Consider the following 20,946-nt stretch of genomic DNA (forward strand, 5'->3'; position numbering starts at 1 on the left):
GTGTGGTTTGTGCTCTGAAATTTGTTGTATTTGGTCCTGGCTCTGTCCTCACAGTTGTTGGTGCTATGAGGCTGTTTGAGAGCCTCTATATGTGAAGTTAAAGGTAGTAACACTGTCTCTCATGCTGCTGGGGAAGAAGTAGAGACAGGACACAAGGGCCAGGAAGTATGTTACAGCTACAGTACTGTAGCTTCTGACCTCAGTTATGTGTCTGTTATGTGATTGACATCACTCCCACTATGCTTTTTTGGTGAGCAGTGAGTAAAGGCAGTAATCTAGATATTTAATTGCTCAATCTGTAAAGCAGATGAAACTGCATAATTGGTGTTACAAGTTGTTACTTAATTGTTGTCACAGATGTCAAAAAAAGTGTTCATATTCTGACACAGAATTAAAAGACTGAGTTCTTGCAGCAGTATCTGAGTGCATGGCTCTGTTTGTGAATCTGTTTGTTGTCTGATTTTTGGGTTTTTTTCTTTATTATGGTTAGTGAATTTGATTTTCCCAATCATGTTTAGCATTTGGACTTACAGGGAAGCTTATTCATGTTAAATAGAGTTTGGGGGACCTGAGTTGGGACTGGAGGAGGAACATTTCTCAAGTGTTCCTTTGTAGACTGGCAGAAGAATTTTTATTGTTAACTAAAACTTGTTCTGAATTTGTATAGCGCTGCCTATATGGAAGCAAACTATGGCATTTTGAGCATGGAATAGAAGAAAAATGCACCCTGCATATTGACTATTCATTTCAAAATTGTTCTTTGAAGAGCAGTTTATTTAACAGTAAAACGTTTTGGACCTGGATGAAATTGTCTGAACTAGTTAAAAATGCATATTTTGTCCTAAATTTGAGGAGAATTCAAATCAACATCTGCATAAATCATGGTCTCTGCAGCTGGGCATGTGGTGTATTTTCATGTTTGTTATAGTAAGGTTTGTAGTATCTTTTGAGATCTGAAGGAGGAGGAAAGGGCATGTGAATAAACAGACTTTACTACAGGCTTCATAGTACAGAGCTAAAATAGAGGAAGTGATAGATAATTCTTTCTAAGACTGGAATAATACCGGGCTTTGTAAACCTTAGATATCCTTCTGTTAGCTGCACTTTCTATCACGATGCCCACATTCTGAATCGTGGCTATAAACTGGCTGATGCTCCTGCTGCCTCTGCAGCCCGGTCCGGCCTTGGCGCCGCTCTCGCCTCTGGGGCGCTGCGGGCGGGGCCGGGCCGGGGGGGCCGCGCTGCCGTTGCCATAGCAGCGCCCGCCGCCGCCGCAGCATCCTCCGCAGCAACTTTCCCCCCGGATTAAACGCGAGCCAAGGCGCTCGCGGCGGCCGAGAGGGACGGGACGAGTGGGCGGGGGTCCGTCGCCGGCTGCGGAGCGGCGGCCGCCGCCTTGTCCTGCCCCCCGCGCCTGCGGAGCGCCCGCGCCCCGCCTGCGGCTCCCCTGGGGGCAGCGCGGAGCCATTTTGGCGAGCGGGTGGGCGGAGGGTCCCGGTCCCACGCGGCGCGGTGTCCCGTCTCCCACTGACACCTCCCCTTCTCCGCTCCCGCTCTCACCGGCGGCCGACGCGCGCTCCTTCTGCTTGATCCCGTCCTCACGCAGGAATCGCCCAGCATGCCGATCGCCCACTTGCTGGAGCTATGGAAAGGGATAGAGGTGGAGCCCATGGAGACGGAGGTGAGGGGCAGCGGGGGCGTGCGGCCGCAGCGGTGCTGCCGGACCCCTTTCCCGCCGGGGGGACCACCTCGGTGGCGCTCCAGACCTCACGAAATGGGATGTCATGAGCATCCCTCGCCCGCTGTGCTCGCTGCTGAGGGCGGGGAGCCAGGCGAGGCTCGGGAACCTGTTGCCTCACACGGCGAGCGGTTTGGAGCGGCGGCCGCGGAGCCCGGGCGGTGCGGGATGTCCCGTCCTGACCGGTCCTGTCCTCCCGCCCGCGCCGCACCGGGCTCGGGTCGGAACCGTGCCCCGGGGGACTGGGGTGGCTGGAAAGGAAAGAGCATATACCACAGATGGAAACCCGCAAAGCGGGCTGAGTCGGACTCAGGCTCACATTTAAACATGAAATATGTGATCTGTGATTTGAGGCTCGAATAGGTCCGTGTACCTCACTTGGGTTCTGATTACCCATTTGCCCATTACCTCTTGGCACAAGACTGTGCTTTCTGGATCAAACTGGAAACCCGATACTGTGATAATTAGCTGGCTGCTGTGTTGTGTGTGCTCACCACTTGTCTTGTAGTGTTTTCTTTACCTTCAATCCAAGGTTATCTTGTGTCAAGAGAGGCATCATTCAAGTTCAAGAGGTGTTTGGACAGTGCTCTCAGTCACATGGTGTGATTCTTGGGGATGTCCTGTGCAGGAGTTGGACACTGTGATCCTTGTGGATACCTTCCAGCTTGGGTTATTCTACGATTTAATGATTTTTGTACTGTAATGGGACAAGGTAGATTCCTGAGTATTTCTGGGACAGTTGAGTAGTGCAAAAAACCCAAAGTATTTCAGGTCAATTGTTTGCAGCACAGGAAACACATTTGTAACGAACAGGTGGTAGAAATAGACGAGTGAAACTTGTGAGGTGTGGGGAGTTTGTGTTTATTTTTTAACACCCTTATACCCTTGTTTGATTGAAGTACTGTAACAGGGCTTTGGTGAGAAGGACAGAGAGGAGTGTAATTGAGCCAGACAGGTTATGGAGAACACTTGAGTCAAAAGGGGTTGCTGAACAGCAGGAAAAGTTTCATGCAAGGTGTTAGGTTGTACATGTAAACAATACAACAGAAGTGATAATGTGATAGATTATACCAGCACAGCTCATTCTGGAGTCCCTAGGTTAAAAACAAGCTGTGAGGGGCTTGCAGAGGTTTAAATAATGTAATTCACTTCTGAATACTGTCACTTGTTCCACTTTGTGGGATGCAAGGAATCTGAGTGCTAATACACAGGTTGTAGCTGGGAAACTGTGTATTGTTCCTGATTTTGTTTGAGAAGTCAGCTGACACCTTGTTAAATCCCTTGCACAGTGAGAAGACTTGTATAACTATACTTATGATGAACAGTTTTCTGCTGAACACCATAAAAATGAAAGTCTACCTTTCTACTGACTGGTATTCAAATTGCATATACATGCCTGTTTTTTTTCTTCCTCCTTCCCTTCTTCCTAAAATCAGTTTCTTTTGTGTGTGTGTGGTGTTTCTCTTTCTAGCCCAGACAGAAAGCACTTCAGTTATTGCTGCTTCTGCTGTCATTTTCTGGGAAAATCTCCTCTGGATCATAGGGTAAATCCTGCACTAAAGCCCAATGTACATTGCCTGGGAAAACATCTTAATATTGTCACCTCTTTTGCTGGTGTAGGACTATTTACACCTCTATTTCAGAAGAAATTATGAGGATCTCCTTACCAAGTGTGACTGACCCATTGCAATGATAGTTAATCAGATGTGTGGGTTTGTAGCTTTTGGTAGCACATTTTTTTTAATTTCCTGCTTGCAAGAATAGCGTAGCTGAGCTACCCTCTTCTATCACTTGCTGAGATTTCACTTACCAAAAGTTTAGAGGGTTAAAGAATTACAGGCATAAACTCACGCAGTTTAGATGAGAACAACAGATAAAGCTCCATTTATTGGCTCTATTTATTGCTGTTTCTAAGCACAATAAAGATATGCTATAACTTCAGACCATTTTAGATTGTACTGTAGATAGAATTACTAAAGTAGTGTTTGCTCAAATCTAGTAAAAGCACATAGAAATTAATTTCATCTCTTGTGGGCTCTTGTCCATGAAGACATTTTTAAACAGCAGAAACATTTACTCTTTAATGAGCTGAATGCAGCTTAAACACTGGTGGTTGTACTGATTCAAGGGAGCTGTCATGGTCTCTGAATCTGTGTGGGATAAAATGTTTTCATGATTGTCTCTAAGTTGTTCTTTTTCACGGAAGCTTTTCACAGATAGCAGACAAGGAGGGAGACAGTATAATTCTTTGATGCATATGGACCTCTTTCTCCTTCCCTTCCTTAATGCCAAAAAACCTTTTAAAACAGAGGCATTTATGAGTGCCTGCGCATGACTCAGGTGAATGACTTGCAGATATTAAAGACAGCTTTTACAGTAAATCAATCGCTTGATTAGGAAGAGTGCATCGAGGGCAAGTTCCATATTATGTTTGTGTAAAGGGAGATTAGAGTGAAATACTGCTGCTTTCACCTGTTGACTCAGGAGGTCATTAATTGTGTTTGACAAGTAAGCAAGAAAATTGGGATATTTGCTGTTCTAGAATTTCTTTGAGAGTAAGCAAAGTTATTGATCCCACTCAAGCTGGATGGATAGGATAGCGAATTACAACCTTGGGAATATTTTTCCTGAGAAAAGGTTGTGTGATCAAGATGTATGTAATCTTTCTACCTATTTTCCAAAGGGTTTATCACTTAATAGATTTTAGGTGAGCACAACATTTAAATGGAAGCTGAAATGTTTAGAAAATTTGGTCCTATATATACACACATATATTCTCTCTTCTCAGCAAGAAATGCTGTTCCATTTCTCTAGTTTTTTTCAGTAATAATCTTTTGCTCTTTATCCATTCTATGACAAATTTGGCTTTAAGTCTTCATCAGCAATTTCAATAGTTCTTTAATCCTGCTTTCTTCTTTTAACATTTTATATATCTTGGAGAAAGCAGGTCTCCATGGATTCAAAGGTTAATTTACCTGTGTAAAGTGTGAAGAATCGAAGAAGCCTGCTATAGTAGTATAAATTGAGAGCAAATTAAATGTCTAAAACTAAATTGACTGTATTTTGTGCTAGGTCTTGGATTAGAATTGTCTTTCTTGGTAACGTATATTTACAGGATTTTTTCCTCCTTTCTCTTCTCTGTTCACTAGAGTGTGGTGGAAGATGCTGCCCTGGATGAAGAACCTGTAAAAGAGGTAAATCAGCTTATTCATGGATCACACAAATGCTAACAAATTATAATATCACCTTCTATCTTCATGAAACAAAATGTCTCTGGTACATATTTTCCACATGCTTCTAGCTGTGAAGATGGAAAGCCAAGCCATTTTTTGTCTCTTATTACAAGGTCAAGTGAGGAATAAAAAGATGTGTTCAACTAGAGGCTAGGGAATTTTATTTTACAGATATTGCCTGTGCAGTTTTTCCAAGAAAGAGCACACAACATCTTGAGGTATATAGTTTTTCCTGCAGAGAAGATTTTGTAATGACCTTAAAAAGAGTAGCTATCATATTAACAAGGTTTCTGTATTGTAAATTATGCATAAGTTAATTCCACATACTATTAAGTTGAAGTCATTACCGCTTGTTCCCTTGGCTGGCTCTTCACCAGAGCAAGACTGAGCTAACCCTTTGCTTCAAGTTAATCTGTTGTTTATATTATTGTAGCACTGTACTATTGTGCTAATTAAAAAAAAAAAAAAAAAAATAAACAACAAACAAAAAAGCCAAATCCAAACCTACAGGAAAAGGTAAGTCTTGCCTCAAAGTGTTTAGATGCCAAATAAGTGATATGAAGATATAAAGCAGGTAAGATCAAATTGTCATTCACTATTACGATGAGTTGAGGGCAAAGTTTGACACTGGTCCCAGGTGTCAGTGCAATGTGCTTCTGGTTTGTGTAGAGTGAACCAAGTGTGCTTGATAGATCATTGGCCGTTTGCTGATGTCAAAAAGCAAAGCAGACTGAATCCCTTCAGGACTAGTGGGAGGCTGCAAAGATGCATGTCTAAGTAGCCACCTTTTGAAGATCAGCTTCCTGGTATCTCTTACTCCTTGAGATATAATGCTTGCCTTTGACGTCTAGTTTTCTGTGCAAGAACGGGTTTCTGTTAATTTTTACTATGTTAAAGGCATAGTTTAACCCCCTAATCATAGGAAGGAAGAGGAAATCTTAGCTTTGATCTCTGAAATGAGTGCAACTTCCAAATGGATTTTTTTTCCCCCTTTCATTGCCATTTCTTAAAAAGAAGAGTAAATTACTCTTTAAAAAGCTTGAGGAAGAAATTAAGTGCAGGTAGCCTGGCTCATCGCTTTCTTTGAGGATCTGGCTGAAGATAAAATTTCTGGTTTGTGGGTTTTGGGAGGACTTTTTTTGTGAATATTGCCTCCATTTCCCAAATTAATTTAAACCTAGTTAATGTTCATTGGGGATGCTTCTTATAATTTTCAGTTTTTAAATTTTGCAGGAAAAAAGGGCATGTAATGACTGCTTGGGTAGAAACCTTAATCCTGTGTTCTCATTTTCTGATGTAAGCATTGCAGTGTGCAATTTAATATCTGTAATGGTGTTTCTTTCTGTATGTCTACTCCTGCCTCAGCAGGACACTTGCAGTATCTGTATGATAAGTGGCAGCATGTATTTGATTGAAAAGCCTGCTGCACTTGTGCTTTATAAAACACATACACAGTGACCACTAACAAATTATTGACAGTGGAATACCACTGTCCAGTGCAGAAGTAACCCCCCTTTCACTTAACTTTCCATGTGCCTTCACTATACAGTACTACAGAAAAATACAATAAGAAAATCTGACTTTTTCTCCCTTACTCTGCTGCTGCCATGCTATTTCAGCCCTTTGCTGGCTGAGCCTGTAAGCCTCTTCCATTTCTATGAAGCTTCTGTCCTGCTGTAGTGGTATTTCAAGAAAGGACAGTCTACTCTTCAGGTGACTGGTAGCTGTACTGTGCCCAACCCCAAAATTTGGTGTTGTTTTTTTTTTGTTTTGTTTTTGAGACATTGAAGCGTGTCTTAAGGAGTGAATTTAAATCATATAATGCAATGGTTCATACCTGCTTAAAGGATGTTCTTGTAAATAACCTGCCTTAGGCTATGCTGGCCTCCTGCTGTTTCTCCCATGCTGTGTATAGTATGGACAAATGAGATAGAGGTAAAATGCATTATAAAAACTGCCCTTCCCCTTTCTTTTCTGAGATCTGATTCCCCTGTTGATGGATAAATTCTTTAAATGTCTTGGGGGCATAACTTAATGGGATTGTTGGATACAACAAGTTTTCCTGAGACACATCTTGGCCCTAGAGCACTCTGTCAGCTCTGCTCTAGAATTGTCACCCAGATTACTCAAGGTTGCTATCATGAGGGCTTTTTCCTAGGAGGAGGAACATCCCACAGATCCTGTTTGTCCTGCCACAAAAGCAAGCAGATTAGTGGATGGAAATTTCCTTAAGAGGCTTTTATACTCCTGCAGCAGTTCTTGCTTAGACTTGTACAGTTTTTCCTTAAGAGGTTCTTTTTGACAAAAAGGCCTTTTCTTGATAGAGAAGGATAAGTCTGACCATATGTGTTGGTTAGAGACCCTGACATACTTTAGGATGATGTGTCTTGTGGTCTAGTCTAGGTCAAAGTGTTGACATTGTAAACTTCCTTGAAGATGCAGCTGGCAGAAAAACTCTTTACCACATTTTTCTAAAATAATGAGAGTATATGCAAAACAGCTCCCAGTACTTTGAAATTACATCATTCAGAAGCTGTCTTGTAATATTGCTTTGAGCTGCTTTACCCTTTCAAGGGGATTTGTATGCTCTAGTTCAAGCATTGCATGGGGCTCTTGGGGAAAGTAGAGGACATATGCAGTTGAAATGCTGATACACAATCAGAACTGCATGGCAGAACTGAAAATGGCAGTATCTAGGCTTACTGTTAACTCCTGTGCAGTTTCCAAAGACATGTAACTTCTGCTGATACTTTGTGCTGATCACAATCCTCTGGGTAGTGTGGTTCAGTTTGTGATCCATCTCACTGTTTGCTTACCTGCTTCAATCAGTGCTTCATCTGTTTGCCTGAGATGATGTGGGAGACAGTCAAAAGTCTTACTTGAAGCCTGCACCTGCATCCTTCAAAATGGTGAAGGCTGCATTTAAGCAGTTTTCCTCTTCGTATATCTATGGTGACTACGGCAAATAATTTTTTTTGTTGTTCAAATGCTTGTGAATTCTTTCCAGAGGGATTTGATTCATCACCCTTCCACATATTGAGGTAAGGCTGACTGGCTTGCAATTTGCTGGATCTTTCTTCTTGAAGAGAGGAACTACATGCTTTCTCACACCTCTCAAGAAGTTTTCCCAATTGCCATGAGTCTTCAGAGTACTGGGAGTGGCCACACAATGATATTGGCCAGTTCCCTCAGCACTCATGGGTATATGTCATCAAGTCCCACATTCTTTTTGCAGGCTATGTTGTGTTTGTTTAAATGCCCCCTAACCTGACCCTCCTCCACTGAAGCCAAATCCTTCTTCCCACCTGTTTCAGGGGCTTTGGAATCCTAAAGGCTCAGAATTACCAGTAAAGACCAAGGCAAAGAAAGCACTGGTACCTTGGCTTTCTTGTATCCTTTGTCACCACCTCTCCTTCCCCACTCAGGAGCAGGACCAAAGGTATTCCTTTTACTGCTGCTAAAACTGTAGCAGTCCTTCTTGTTACTCTCGGTCTGTCAACACCATCACTTCATGCTTAATAGTCTTCATGCTCCTCCTGGGCACCTCTGTTTCCTCCATTTATAAATGCTTTTCTTTGCTGTCCGAGGTTTTTTCCTCCTTTTTCATTCATGCAGGCCTTTGACTGCCTTTGTGTGATTTTTTTTTTTTTTTTTTTTTTTTTTTTTTTTTTTTTTTTTTTTTTTGTTGGTCAGAGTGGCCAAATAGGCCACTCATTTGATATGAGATAGGAGAAAGGTGATCCTTGAAAATTATTCAGCTGTCCTGGACTCCTCTTTCTTCCAGGGTCATCTGCCATGGGATTCATCCAAGCAGGTGCCTGAAGAGAACAAAATCTGCTCTGATGAAGTCTACAGTTGGGATCTTGACTTTTGCTTTGCTCTTTTGTCTCAGGATCTTGAGTTTCTTCTCATGATAACTGCAAGAAAAACGGCTCTTGAACTTCAGTCTTGAGCAGTTCTTTCTTTGTTGGGATCAGCTTCAGCAGAACAACTTTCCTTGTTGGCTTGTAGATCCCCTGTATCAAGAATTCATCAGTGCAGCAATCTCTTGCGTTGCTTTTGACTTTCAGAAGATACCAGAGAGGATAAAGTGGATTCTTTGAGGATTAAGGTCTGTGCATATAAGGTTTCTTCCTGTTTTCTGAAGAAGGCCTCTGCTTCTTCCTGGACAGGTTGTCTACAGTAGGTGCCTGCCACAGTGCTGAGGCACATCTGTGCTACTGTAATGTTGAACCACCAGTAGCAGCCTCTCTTTTGAAGAGGCTGGAATCGTATTTAGCTACAGAGACAATAGGGAATGTTTCTTGGGATTTGTTTGTTGGGATTTTCACTAGGATTATGTCAAAACAGCTTAACCAGTGCACACAAACACTAGAGTTGCTGGTATATCTATTTCTCCCACAAAAAACCCCAGCAGTGAGCTTAAGGCAGGTCAGAACATTCTGATCTGCAATTGAAAGAGTTGCTTTTGTTGCAAAGTTGGAGACATGGTGGATTTTTTCCAGTAATATCTAGTGAACTTTTCCTTGTGTATCCCACTTCAATTAATTAAAAGTCTCAATACACCTGGTATGGAGTATTCAATCCATTATAAAACTAAATGTATGTTGGGGATCATTTTTAATAGAAATAATAAATGCATAGTGAAGGAAAGTATCTACATCTCAGTGGCTGAGCTTGTAGGTCACAGGTTAGCATGTGTATTGAGGTCCTTCAAACAGAATAACTTTAGTTTTCCACTGCTTTGTGAGTTGTGTGTTGTCAGGAATGATCACAGAACACAAGCCGTTTCTTGGTGTATATGTCTACACATATATACACACACACAAGAAGTCTGTACCTTATTAAAAAGCTTGGGCTATAGGAGGAGCTTTTCCTTTGAGGGAAAAACAAGTAAGAAGCTTATCATCGAATGAGTGGTATGGCACAAAGTGTAGAGAAGTACAATTTTGTAATATGATGTAAAAACTTTTGAGGAGGGAAGCCTGGTTCAGGTTGCTAGATGACAGCAACATGTTTGAACATACTGGGTTTTTTTCTTGCCCCAAAACACCAAGCGACCAAACCCAACAACAACCAAACACTCAGAATTAAGGAACCTTGTTTAAGAAAAAGGTTCTAAGTAATGAATTTTTTTTTTTTTTTTTGTATCAAGTAATGCTTTGTAATCACAGTATGTAAGTAATTGTAAGTTCAGATATTGTGCTACACACCTTTCTAAAAGAAAGATTTGTAGGCATCTATCTGGGATGACTTTTGTCTCTCTATAGAAGTAGATGCTGAGTGAACTCAAATCAAGCCCTTACTGGAAAATTATGACCTTGTATAGATTCTTACAAAATTACACTGGTGATGTATTTAAGAAACAAATTATTTCTCCTTTCCATAGTTCTTTGAGCATGTGGTGTAGGCAGTGTAAGCTGTTCTACTTAACATTTTTCATTTAAAAAAATAATCTCTATTATTTAGCTCTTATGAAGGATTTGGTAGGTAATAACTTTGTAAATTGATTTTTAAAAACTGTTTTAATTCCCAAAATATATTAATCTACAGTGCCTATAGTCTAACACTTTTTAGAAGAGTAAATAACTGTGATTTGTTTTGTAATGAAGCTGATCACGCAACCAACAGAATGTTGGTTTCTATTTAACTCCATGAAAAGTAGTGTATAAAAATGTGTGTCCTTGGTAGCAATGAAAAGGTTTTTTGTTACTGACTTTGTGTGGCTAAAATGTGAGAGGGGGCAGCTGGGGTCATGGAATGAATGAAATGTCTCCTCCTTCTCTTGCACCCCAGAGCATGTGTTCAGAATCCCAGCAATGAAGGGGAAGCTGGCAAGACAACAGCTGAGCTACACTTACTGAAATAGAATTTTGTTACTTCTGATTCTTTGTAAATTGACTTCTTGTTGTCACTGTCCTCATCAACTGAATTAAGACAGACATAGGGCAGATATCAATATAAAAGGAAAACATTTTTTTCCACTTTTTTTTCCTTTCCCTTCCCCCTTGTATGTTTCATACAGCAAATAGAAAACTTCAAAATCTGGGGGGCAAGCAATGTGTAGGGAAACTTATAATCTGAAAGACTTCTGATATTTGAACTTAAACATATAAGTTTAACATCATATATATATATATATATATATATATATATATATATATATATATGATATCCCATTCATGTTACCCTTCAGTTCTAGCTGTTTTTATTGCACAGCCTCTTGTTATTTTTTGAATTACTGCTCTCAGACAGTGTGCTGTTGTGGCTCAGGTGCATTAGAGAGAAGATAACAGCACTTCAAAAGCACTTCTTCAAAAGTCTGTGAACTCTTTTCAGGGTTTTTTCAACCCTTCTGGCTTTCTGCAGCCATTGCTAAATGCTGCTATCTGTGGTGAGTGGCAACCTGCATTGAAGCTATTCTCTCCATGGCCAAAGGGTGACAGATACTGTTTCTCAGAAATGTTAGTCTTTCAGAACCAAAAATGAACTCTGTCTCCATATCCCTTGAGACCCTAAATGAGAAGGTGATGGATTTTCAGCTTGTAGAAAAAGTTCCTGATAATTATAGTTGGCAGCAGAGCTTCCCTTGAGATAATAGCTGATGCTCCCTCCTACTGAAGTGTCACTTTTACACATGTTGGCCTTGATCTTCTTGATCTTCTTCAATTCTTTATTGAATCAGGACCTTGGTGTGGTGGTTATTTCACCTCTGTTCCTGGTACTCCAGGAAGCACTGATGCAGTGGGGTGCTGCTACCTGCAGAGTTCAAGGATGATGCATAGGGGAGTGTGGCTTTTGTTGGTGTGTTTTCAGTTTTGTGTTGGATTTTTAAGTTTGCAGTGTTTAGCGATTGAACAAACAGCCAACCACCCAAGTGTTTTTTTCCTAAGTGGACACTAAAATGGCCAACTCTGATTTAATCAGTTAGACAGGCACTTGGGTGCACAACTAGTATATTGTGTTTGGAAGCTTTGAAAATAAACCTTGCAGACTGCACTGCAGTGGTCACAACTGAGCAAATGTCATGCTGAACAGGGAAAAAATGTTCTGACAGTATTTTCAAGATGTAAAATGCCTCATGGAATTAGGGCCCTTGATTTTGAACAAGGGTTATTACTTAAGACAAATGAAAGTTCATCTGGGGAAAACCATTCCCTAATGAAAATAATCTTGTACCATAATGGCAGCTGGTGCCCAAGAGTGTGCTGGCTGTGAGTGAATTGTGTCATCAGGAGAGATGAGTCACTTGACAGTCCCTGGAGTCAAGGATAAATTGCTTCTGTGATGAGTATGGTGTGTTATTTAAAGTGGAAACAAACTACAGTTTACACACAGATGGTTACAACTCTAGAGTGAGAAAATCCATTTTTCTTCATTACAATGAAGTGGAAGTCAATTGTTTTACTTTTTTTCCTACTAGATTGCTCTAATTTTCTTGCTCACACTGTGGTTTGTTCTCTCCTTAGAACATAGTGTTTTGTGTTGAAATGAGAGTTCTTTCTTTGAATCTTCTTCTCTCCTTTCCTGCTACTTCCAAGGTTTATAAATAAGGAAAAGTAATGTGACAAAGAAGCAATATGAGCACTGTTATTTTGGAAGAAAGTCTTCCTCTGACTGCTTTCTTCCAAAGATTTGATAGGAAAAATCAGAAGGTAGCTCTAAATATAAAAAAAAAGAAAAAGAAATTTAAAAGTATATTCTCAAATGGGCATGGTTAGACACAGAAGAGTTATGTTGCTACTGAAGATGTCAAGTATTAGGCTTCTGTTTCTAGGTAGCTGTGTGCTTCATGGTGCAATTTATTTTTTTCAAGACTTGACCAGTTTTCCCTGCTGACTTGAAAGGCAGCTTTTGGTAATAAATTAGTCTGGCTGCATTTTGAGCAAATGAATTGCACTTGCGGAAGTTCTGTGTTTATAGAATGTGTGATCAGCACATGGGCATGTTTATGGCACTCAGGGTTTCACAAAGATTATATTGACATTTACAAGTGGCATGTGAAATACTCAGAGCAGCAACAAAAACAACACTGCATAAGTTCTAGAAGTCAAGAAGGAAGGCAAATTATCTCTTCTTAAGCGCCCACATGCTTAAAACTACCAGATGCTTTGTCTCATCCGGCCAATTGTTTCTGAGAGGTGGCCAGAAAAGTCACGCTGCGTGTCACCTCTGTGGAAGAGGTTTGCTTCAACACCAGGGAAGTGTGGGGCTGAATATAAAGACCTGATGTCTGGGGCTGCAGGTGGGTGTTTTTACAATATTGTGTCTGTGAAGTTATCTGCAAGTTCCCAGTTGTTCAAAACTTTGATCCAGCATCTACGTAGAATTCCTGAATTCTACATAGAATTCTAAGTTTCTTGAAGCGTAGGTATCATGATCAAATGACCTCTTTGTAATTAGGCAAGGTAGAAACCTGAGGTCTTCTAAACATTTCAATTTTGGATGTGAGAAGCTTAGTAAATGATAAATTCTACCCCTGCTCAGACCTGTTTCATCAAAAGTGGATGTGGATTTCCTGTTTACTATTTTAGTCTTTATTTTGTATGTGTTTTCTCCCCTTTTTAATTGTGTGAGGTCAGTAATTAGAGTGATTGCTAGGCTTGTTTAGTCTGGTCTAGAATTAGTCTTTCTGATGACAAACTTCAAACAAAAGAAAAAGAGAGGGAATGCATATGGGTACTAACTGGCATTCACATATATGATGGATGATTGAAGCACAGTCTGTCCCTTTCATGGGTATCTTTTGTTATTTGGGATGGTTTGGGTTTTAAGTGTGCAGATTAGGCATATTTATTCATATTTAGCACTTGAACAAGTAGTCTGACCCTTGTGTACACTAGCAACCACTGTTCTCACCTCCAGTAATCAGTAACGGAGGGGTCCTCAGTATTTACTAATCTAAAACTCTATCTCTTCAGTCCAATTCTCAATTTCAACTGTGGTGAAAAGGTAATACTAGTATATGCTTAGCAATAGAGCTTATGGAAGCAAACATTCCAAACAGAACAACGAGCAGCATGGTACTGTTAATGCTGATATACTCTTGCACATGAGACCTGTCATTTGAGTGGGTTGCTTCCTGGTTTGTGCTATTAATCATGCATGTTTAGTTGGTATCATCTCCTGCATTTCTCTATAAAAAGTTTTCTATTATGATGAACAGTCTCTCAAGACTCTTTGTACAGTATATATTACAGCAGCTTTTAATGTGATTTGCTTTATTTCTTTTTTAAGAAAGCTAAGGGTTGTGAGTCACCCTTCCTATAAAGGAAGCTGTTACAACAGAATTAAACTGCATAAGTAGTGTTATGGTTATGTCAGTGAGCCTCCTCCAAGTGTCTGTCATCTGAAAACTGTTTCTGAAATCCTGCTTGAAATGCTGCAGCAGTGTCTTGAAGGCTACTCTGAGCACTCTGCACAGCTGAATAGGGAGGACATGGTGAGGGGGGTGTATTATATTTATTTATCTATTTATGATTTTGGTTAAAAAAGTCTTTGAAATGCTTGGTCCCTTCGTCTCTTTTCAAGTCATTTTGTGAGGCTCCTTAGAAGGGGGAAGAGTAGTGGTAGAAGGAGGGCTAAGTTCTGTTCCAAAAATCAAAGCTAGAGCAAGGTGATACTTAGTGATTCCCGGCTTCCTCACTGCAGTATTCCTGACTGTACCTGAAACAACGGGCCTCTGAGGTGAGGTCTGTTTAGAGCCAGTCCTGCAGCAGAACTGCAGAGAAGCTGTTTGCAGAGGTGGAGATGATGGGTTTTCTCCAGAGGGAAGTTCTCCTAGGGCAGCATCCTTTTGGCTGTTCTGCTTGTCAGAAGGAGCCTTGGTTCCTTGGCCCTGTGGGTGCCAAGCAAGGTCAGGGCCCTATCCCAGCAGGGCTGTGTGCTAGGTAGGTTGATTCACACAGGTGTTCTTGGGAGTTCCTTCTCAAGCAACTGTCTGGGTTCTTCACAGATGCCTGAAGTGATCTCTTGTACTGTTAGCAGTGAAATACTTGAAGAAAATGACAAATCTGTATGCCTAAGCCTGGTATGTATAATGCTGTTAACTTTCAGGAGAAAATTGAAGAATTACTCATTTCTTTGAAATTTGCTAGGGGTGATGTAGATTAGATGCACAGGACACATCTGACCCAAAGAATTGAGTCACAAGATCTGTTGGGGTAGGAGATTTGTGTTGTGTGTCTGGATTTATTTCTATACCTGATTGGTTATCTTGAATTGCCTTTTGTCAGTTTTCCTAGCCTGGTATAAGCACACCTCAGGGAGGGGAAGGTAGCCCTGAAGCTTCAGAGTATGTGTCTGGTTTCACAGAGACTTCTTCTGGAAATGGCGTATGAGAAGCAATCTTATTGCTGATATTAATGTGTTTCTGTGAATGACAGGCTTGTTGAAAGGGAGATTAACATAGCTCACAGATCTGAATAGTATTTGTCAGTTTGCAGTGTGTAGTTTGTTTACTTCTGTAAACAGACAAGTGATCAAATCCCATAAATATCTGATTCCAGTCTCCAACAAATATTTAAGCAGTAAAGCACAATGCTAAATAAATATGACTTGATATCCAGGCTCGATGCATGTCTTGTACATGATGTTATTGTGGATGTAAAGGTGAATGAAAAGGTGTAAGAAGGTGACAGCCTTTCCTTTCTTACATACTTGTTTGATTCAGGCTTGGTTTAGGGTTGCATAAAGAGTTTTGCTGTCTGATAGCTCAGCGCTGGTAGCCATGGTGAGGAGTTCAGCATTGTTCAGATTAAAAGTGTGGGAATGGTAAAGGATTAATCTTTCCTTCTACAGGGTAGGTGTGGCCACCTGAAGCCTCAAATGCATTAGTGGGACAGATCCTGAAAGTCAGTACAGCCTCTGCCACAAACATCTCTCTTAGCCACCTGTTTAACACCAGTGCCCGTTAGGACAAGGGAGGGCAGTAACTGCATCTGGCAGGATGTTTCTTAATGGTTTCAACTTGACCAAGGAAGCAAATCCAAGCATGCCTGTGAAAAACCTTATCTACTGCTGTTCATGAGGACCTCTGATGATCTTGTACCTTTGTTCTGCAGAACATATGCCCTCAGTTCTACAACTTTCTGCTGGTTGAAATGCTAACAGTGAGATCCTGACTGTGTGGCGATTGTTTGTCTGTGTCCCCTTGTCTAACATGGTAAGCTAGTCATCCTGGAGGTCAGGATGCTGAGGATAGAGGGGGATACACTAACAGCACTGTGGGTGTGTGGAAGTTTAGTTGCAATATGAAATATCTGAAGTAGTTTATGAGGGTGCAGAGGACAATGACTGCACTTTACTTGTGTTTCTTTGCAGCCAGCTAGTGGGGTGTATATAGGTTTTTTTAATGTGTTACTGGTCTCCTTTTTTTTTTTAAGGGCATGAGGGGGCTGATTTATAGCACATCTTATGGATGTTCTGCGGATCCTTTTAAACTAAATTTCTGTTGCACATTTTTCTGTGGTCTTGTGGGACCTCAGAGCTCTCTTCTGTGTTCTTAATTACTTTAGCTCATTGCTGTCAGCAGTGGGAGTGGGCAACCTGTGGACAACAGGATAATGCACATACATGTGCATAAGAGTTTTTATTTTAGCATCAGGACTATATTGTGCAAGTTTGGTCTCTTTTACTAGTAGTTTATCTCAATAAAGGAGCTCAGGATAGTGCAGTGCATAATATGTCAGGTAACAGCATGGTAACCACTGAGTACATACAGTGATGACCCAAAAATTGTGCTACTGACATCATTACCACTACCTCCTTGTCCTTGACGTTCCACCCTTTGTTGGAAGAAGACATCTTCTTTGTAGAAGACACTGAAGGGGGAGAGCAGTAGATGAGTGTTGCAGTGTCAGTGGCAGCACAGTGAGGATTAGCAGAGGGCTTGATGTCGGTGCCTTGGCAGTGATGGGTTGGTGCAGCCTCTGGGCTTCAAGTCATGGCAGGGCTCTTCTCCCTCCCCCTTGCTTCCTACCTGGCCCTATTACTACACTGGCCCATGAAGTAAAGAGTATCCTCCTGGATCCATGCTTCAGTAAGCAATGGTTCAGCTCCAGAAGTAAGCAGTTTAGTTTTTGTGTTGCTTTGAGTTTGCTCCTGTGATCTAGCTTCCATGATTCATACTCCTGCTTGCCAACTGGAGTTAGCGTAAGGCTTAATTAAACGTGTAAAACATTTTGAACTTAGTGAGTCATTTTCCTGAAATATGCTGCATGTAGCTGGCAGACTTGCCCACCTTTTTGGTTCTCAGAGCCAGCTTTGAATAAATAATTTGGGCAGGAGGTGAAGTATTTGGTGTGCATACTGTCAGCTTTGAAGCATCTGTGTAAAAAGAATATTTAATAACTTAAAAATGCTCAAGATGAACAGACGTATACTTAGTGTGCAAATGAAGAACACGTGTTTTTTTGTTTGCTTTGTGTTTGTTATAAAATTTGAAAACCCCAGAGGTTTTGATGCCTAGGTGAGGCTTATGCAATCCTTTTGATGAAGAAGCTTGGCTTAATCCAGTTCTTGTCCCTGGAGCCCTCCAGGTTTCCTGGATTTGAAACAGGAATTGAAAAACTGATCTTCCAGACAGGAAGCAGGAGTTCTCATGCACGTTAGAAGATCAGCCAGGAGTCTCTAATAGTGTGATACCTGGATCCTCATTTTGACTTCTCTAACTCTTTGGTTTTGCAGTAAACTCATTTGTAAATGTAGCTTTAAGAATGTGAATATTTTCAAATGTAACTGGCAAGGAATAAAAAACTTTCTTGAATGTCTGAATTGGGAGAAAAGAGATTTTATGTTCAGTTTCTGCATGGAATAACTGTTTATCTCTTAACTTGATGATTAACTGTTTTGACTGGTTAGATCAGTACAAAATTATCCTTCTTTAGTCTTACAGTTTTTTCCCAGTCCTACTTTTTTTTCTTTTTAACTGTTCTCCTAAGTTGCTCTATCAGCTTTGGGAGAAAATTTGACCAAGCTTCTTTGAAAAGCCTGAAACATGCATTTAGTTCCAAATCCTGTAGATTGGCAACATACTGGGGGGACCTGAGTTTTTCATATTTAACTTTTCTAATGGCATAGATGCTAGTTAACTGTACACTGGGATCTGATTGCAGGTACAGAGTGGTTTGGTGGGGCAACTTCTCTTGCCCATGAAATGCTTTAAAGCAGAGTTGACCTTGTGGAATATCTAGAGCTATGAAAAATTCTTGCTGCAGGTTTGAAGTGATGACTTCATCAGTTTGCCAGGTTTGGTGCTGTGACTGTGCTGGTTCTTGGAAGTTGGTGTAAGGACACGGGCACAGCACATTTTGAGCTGTCTGGCTCTTAGCTCCCACCCACTGTGCCTGGAGTTGAAGGTCTCCTGGCTATTGCAGAGTGGGCTGAAGCAGGCTTAAAAACCAGAAATGCCTTCCATGTTGCTTTTATGCTATTGTGTTTGGGTTTTATGGTTGTGTGGGGGTTTTTTTTATTTTTGGGGGTTGGGAGGGTGTGTGTGTAGTTTTGGTTTTATGGGGGGGGGGGGGGCAGGTTTTATGAGTTTTTTTTAGTAGTCTGTATCTGGTACCTGTTCTCTAAATATTACTACTAGTCTTTGCCTTCAAAGCATTACAACTCTTTCACTGTATTTCTTACTATCTGGGTAGTCTTTAAAAGTGCATTGCAAGTGTAGTTACAGGCAACAAGTGGCCAAAACAACCGTTACCATCTGGCTGGTGACTTAAACAACTGTGACTACCAGAGAACACTTTGTGAGCCTTCTTTTCCACTGGCTTTTCTTATGACTCAGTTACAAATGTTGGGTAAAGGTGCTTCTGGCAACTTTGCTGGAGATATTAAAGGATAAAGCTTGTTGTCCTATGTCAATCTACAGAGTCTCCTCTTAAATTTGATAATTTTGTGCTTGGCATAGTATTCCTTACCCTTGCTGAAAGTCTTAGACTTCAGTTTGACTGCTAGAAAGACAGCTATATGTCATAAGTAAGCTATAAGCTTACTTATATGTCACTGACCAGCACGAAAAGCATGTGCGCAGACCAAATGCTTCCAATGTACTTAGGAGGCTGATTTGAGCAGAGAATCGTCCCCTTGAGAAGACATACGGTTTCTCAGCTGTACAGCTCGGATGAGGTGAGGCCCTGGGAGAGAAGTGGATCATTAAAATACTGGTTTGCCTAGCTTGTTCTTTCTACCTGTTTTTTACTCTTTAACTAATGTGGATGGACCCTGTATGAAGACTTGGAAGAGCTGCTTTTTATGAGATGAAGCAGCTCTGGGTTCCTGGCTGACCCCTGGGGGAAGCATTTAATGGCACAGTAAGTGCTACATGAGGCTGATGCTGACAGCAGGAGAAGCAGAATAAGTCTCTAGCTGTCTGGAAATAATGGCTTGTGCAATTCTGAACAGGAGATCTAACTTGGATTAGGGTGTTTCTTTCATAGTAATAAAAAACCTGGAGGATGGGGAGCATCTGCAAATCCTCTTCAGCAAAGAATACAGGTGCTGGATATCTTCCTTGTGGTGGCTCAGGGTGATTACAGTCTGAACTTCTGTCTGCAGCTGACAGGGAAATTAGACGTTTTGCTTTTATCACAGGGAATGGAGAAACCCTCTGAGATTTGTGCTTTTGATTTTTTTGCCAGAGTATCTGCAGATGTCTTGGAAAAATTGGGGTAGCTCTTCTTGCACTGTTTCTTTTAGCTGTTATTTCTTTGGGAGTTCTACTTAGGCATCATGCAATGTCCAGATATACTGTTGATCACTTGAATTTAGAGCCACTAACTTGCATTGTTAAAACTGTCTTTCACCTCTAAAAGGTAAAAATAAAGGAAATTTAAGGTTATGTATAGAATACTGATAATTTTTTTTCCTGTTAGGCAATGTTTTCAGAAAATATAATGAAAAGTGGAGTTTGACCTGATCTCGTGACTGTATAGCTTAAAGATAAGAAATACTGGAAGATTTGCATATTGGGGTTGGGAGTGTATAGTGTTCTGTACTCAAGTCTCCTTGCTTATGGTCTCATCAACAACAAGCCCCCCTTTAGCCCTTAAGTTTCTGGCATAGGGACTGTTTCTGGGCCTGAATAGCAGATTTTTCTGCTGAAACTTGTGTCTGAAGACTGCGTGCTGCAGCTTTTTAGGGAAGAGATAGTTGTCCTCTCTATAAAGAAAGGAGACTTGCCTTGGGGCCCAAAGTTTGACATGGAGATTTCAAGAATAATTTGTTTTCCTCCTGTTGGAAAAATATTGTCCTTATGAGGTTAGGAAAAAGGAAGGAGTTTGGCATGCTGTTTGTGGGCAGTCAGGTAACTGCTGCTCTGGGCACCCGAATCTGTCTGCACATTGCGTATGGCATGTTATTGTAGCCAAACGATCGATTCAAGACTGAAATGAGTAACCTAATGGTTTCTTCTTTCTGAAACAATTTTGCTTTATATATAGTAGCATAAATACTAGAGTATCTCTGGAAAGTAGAAGCAAAAGAGCTTGCAGTGTGACTTTTCCAGTTCTTACAACACAGCTAATGTGTGAGACCAGGATCAATTTTCCTCACTGCTTGAAGACATGGAATGCACCTAACTCCTTCCCCAGGTGAGTGTCCTGAGGAGGCTGACTGCCCTTTGCTGCTTTGGTCTGTGTGAATCAGCAGAAATATCCAGTGACTGAAGATGGTACCAGCTCTATACAAGGGATTAAATTGCATGTGTTGCTGTGGCACAACATGAAATTTCACAGGCTTACCAGACTTAGTGTTGTGATGGGTAAATGTGACTTTTGCTTAAGCAAAGCAGAGATTTAATTGAGTGTCTCGGTTTTGAAAGACAGGTGTCTGCTAAGGAAGGCAGAGGCCCCCCTTGAAGTGGCAGATATAACCCCTTTTCCCTCCAAGTTATTATATTTTGAAATCAAGAGCCTTTAGGCGAAGATGTGGGAAATAGGAATAACAGTTCTTTACTATATATATATATGTATA

At 40.9% G+C, this 20,946-nt stretch overlaps 1 protein-coding gene across 1 annotated transcript in view; it reads left to right on the forward strand.

Annotated features, from left to right (window-relative positions):
- Positions 1 to 1,533: 1,533 nt before the first annotated feature.
- Positions 1,534 to 20,946, forward strand: part of RPS6KA2 (ribosomal protein S6 kinase A2) — a 285,019-nt gene continuing 265,606 nt past the window's right edge. The window contains exons 1-2 of the mRNA XM_048298315.1: positions 1,534 to 1,681; positions 4,888 to 4,932. Of these exons, the coding sequence (XP_048154272.1) occupies positions 1,619 to 1,681; positions 4,888 to 4,932 (108 nt within the window). The 5' untranslated portion in view covers positions 1,534 to 1,618. The remainder of the gene's footprint in view (positions 1,682 to 4,887; positions 4,933 to 20,946) is intronic.

This window comes from Corvus hawaiiensis, chromosome 3, assembly GCF_020740725.1.
Source record: "Corvus hawaiiensis isolate bCorHaw1 chromosome 3, bCorHaw1.pri.cur, whole genome shotgun sequence".
NCBI classification, from domain to species: Eukaryota; Metazoa; Chordata; class Aves; order Passeriformes; family Corvidae; genus Corvus; species Corvus hawaiiensis.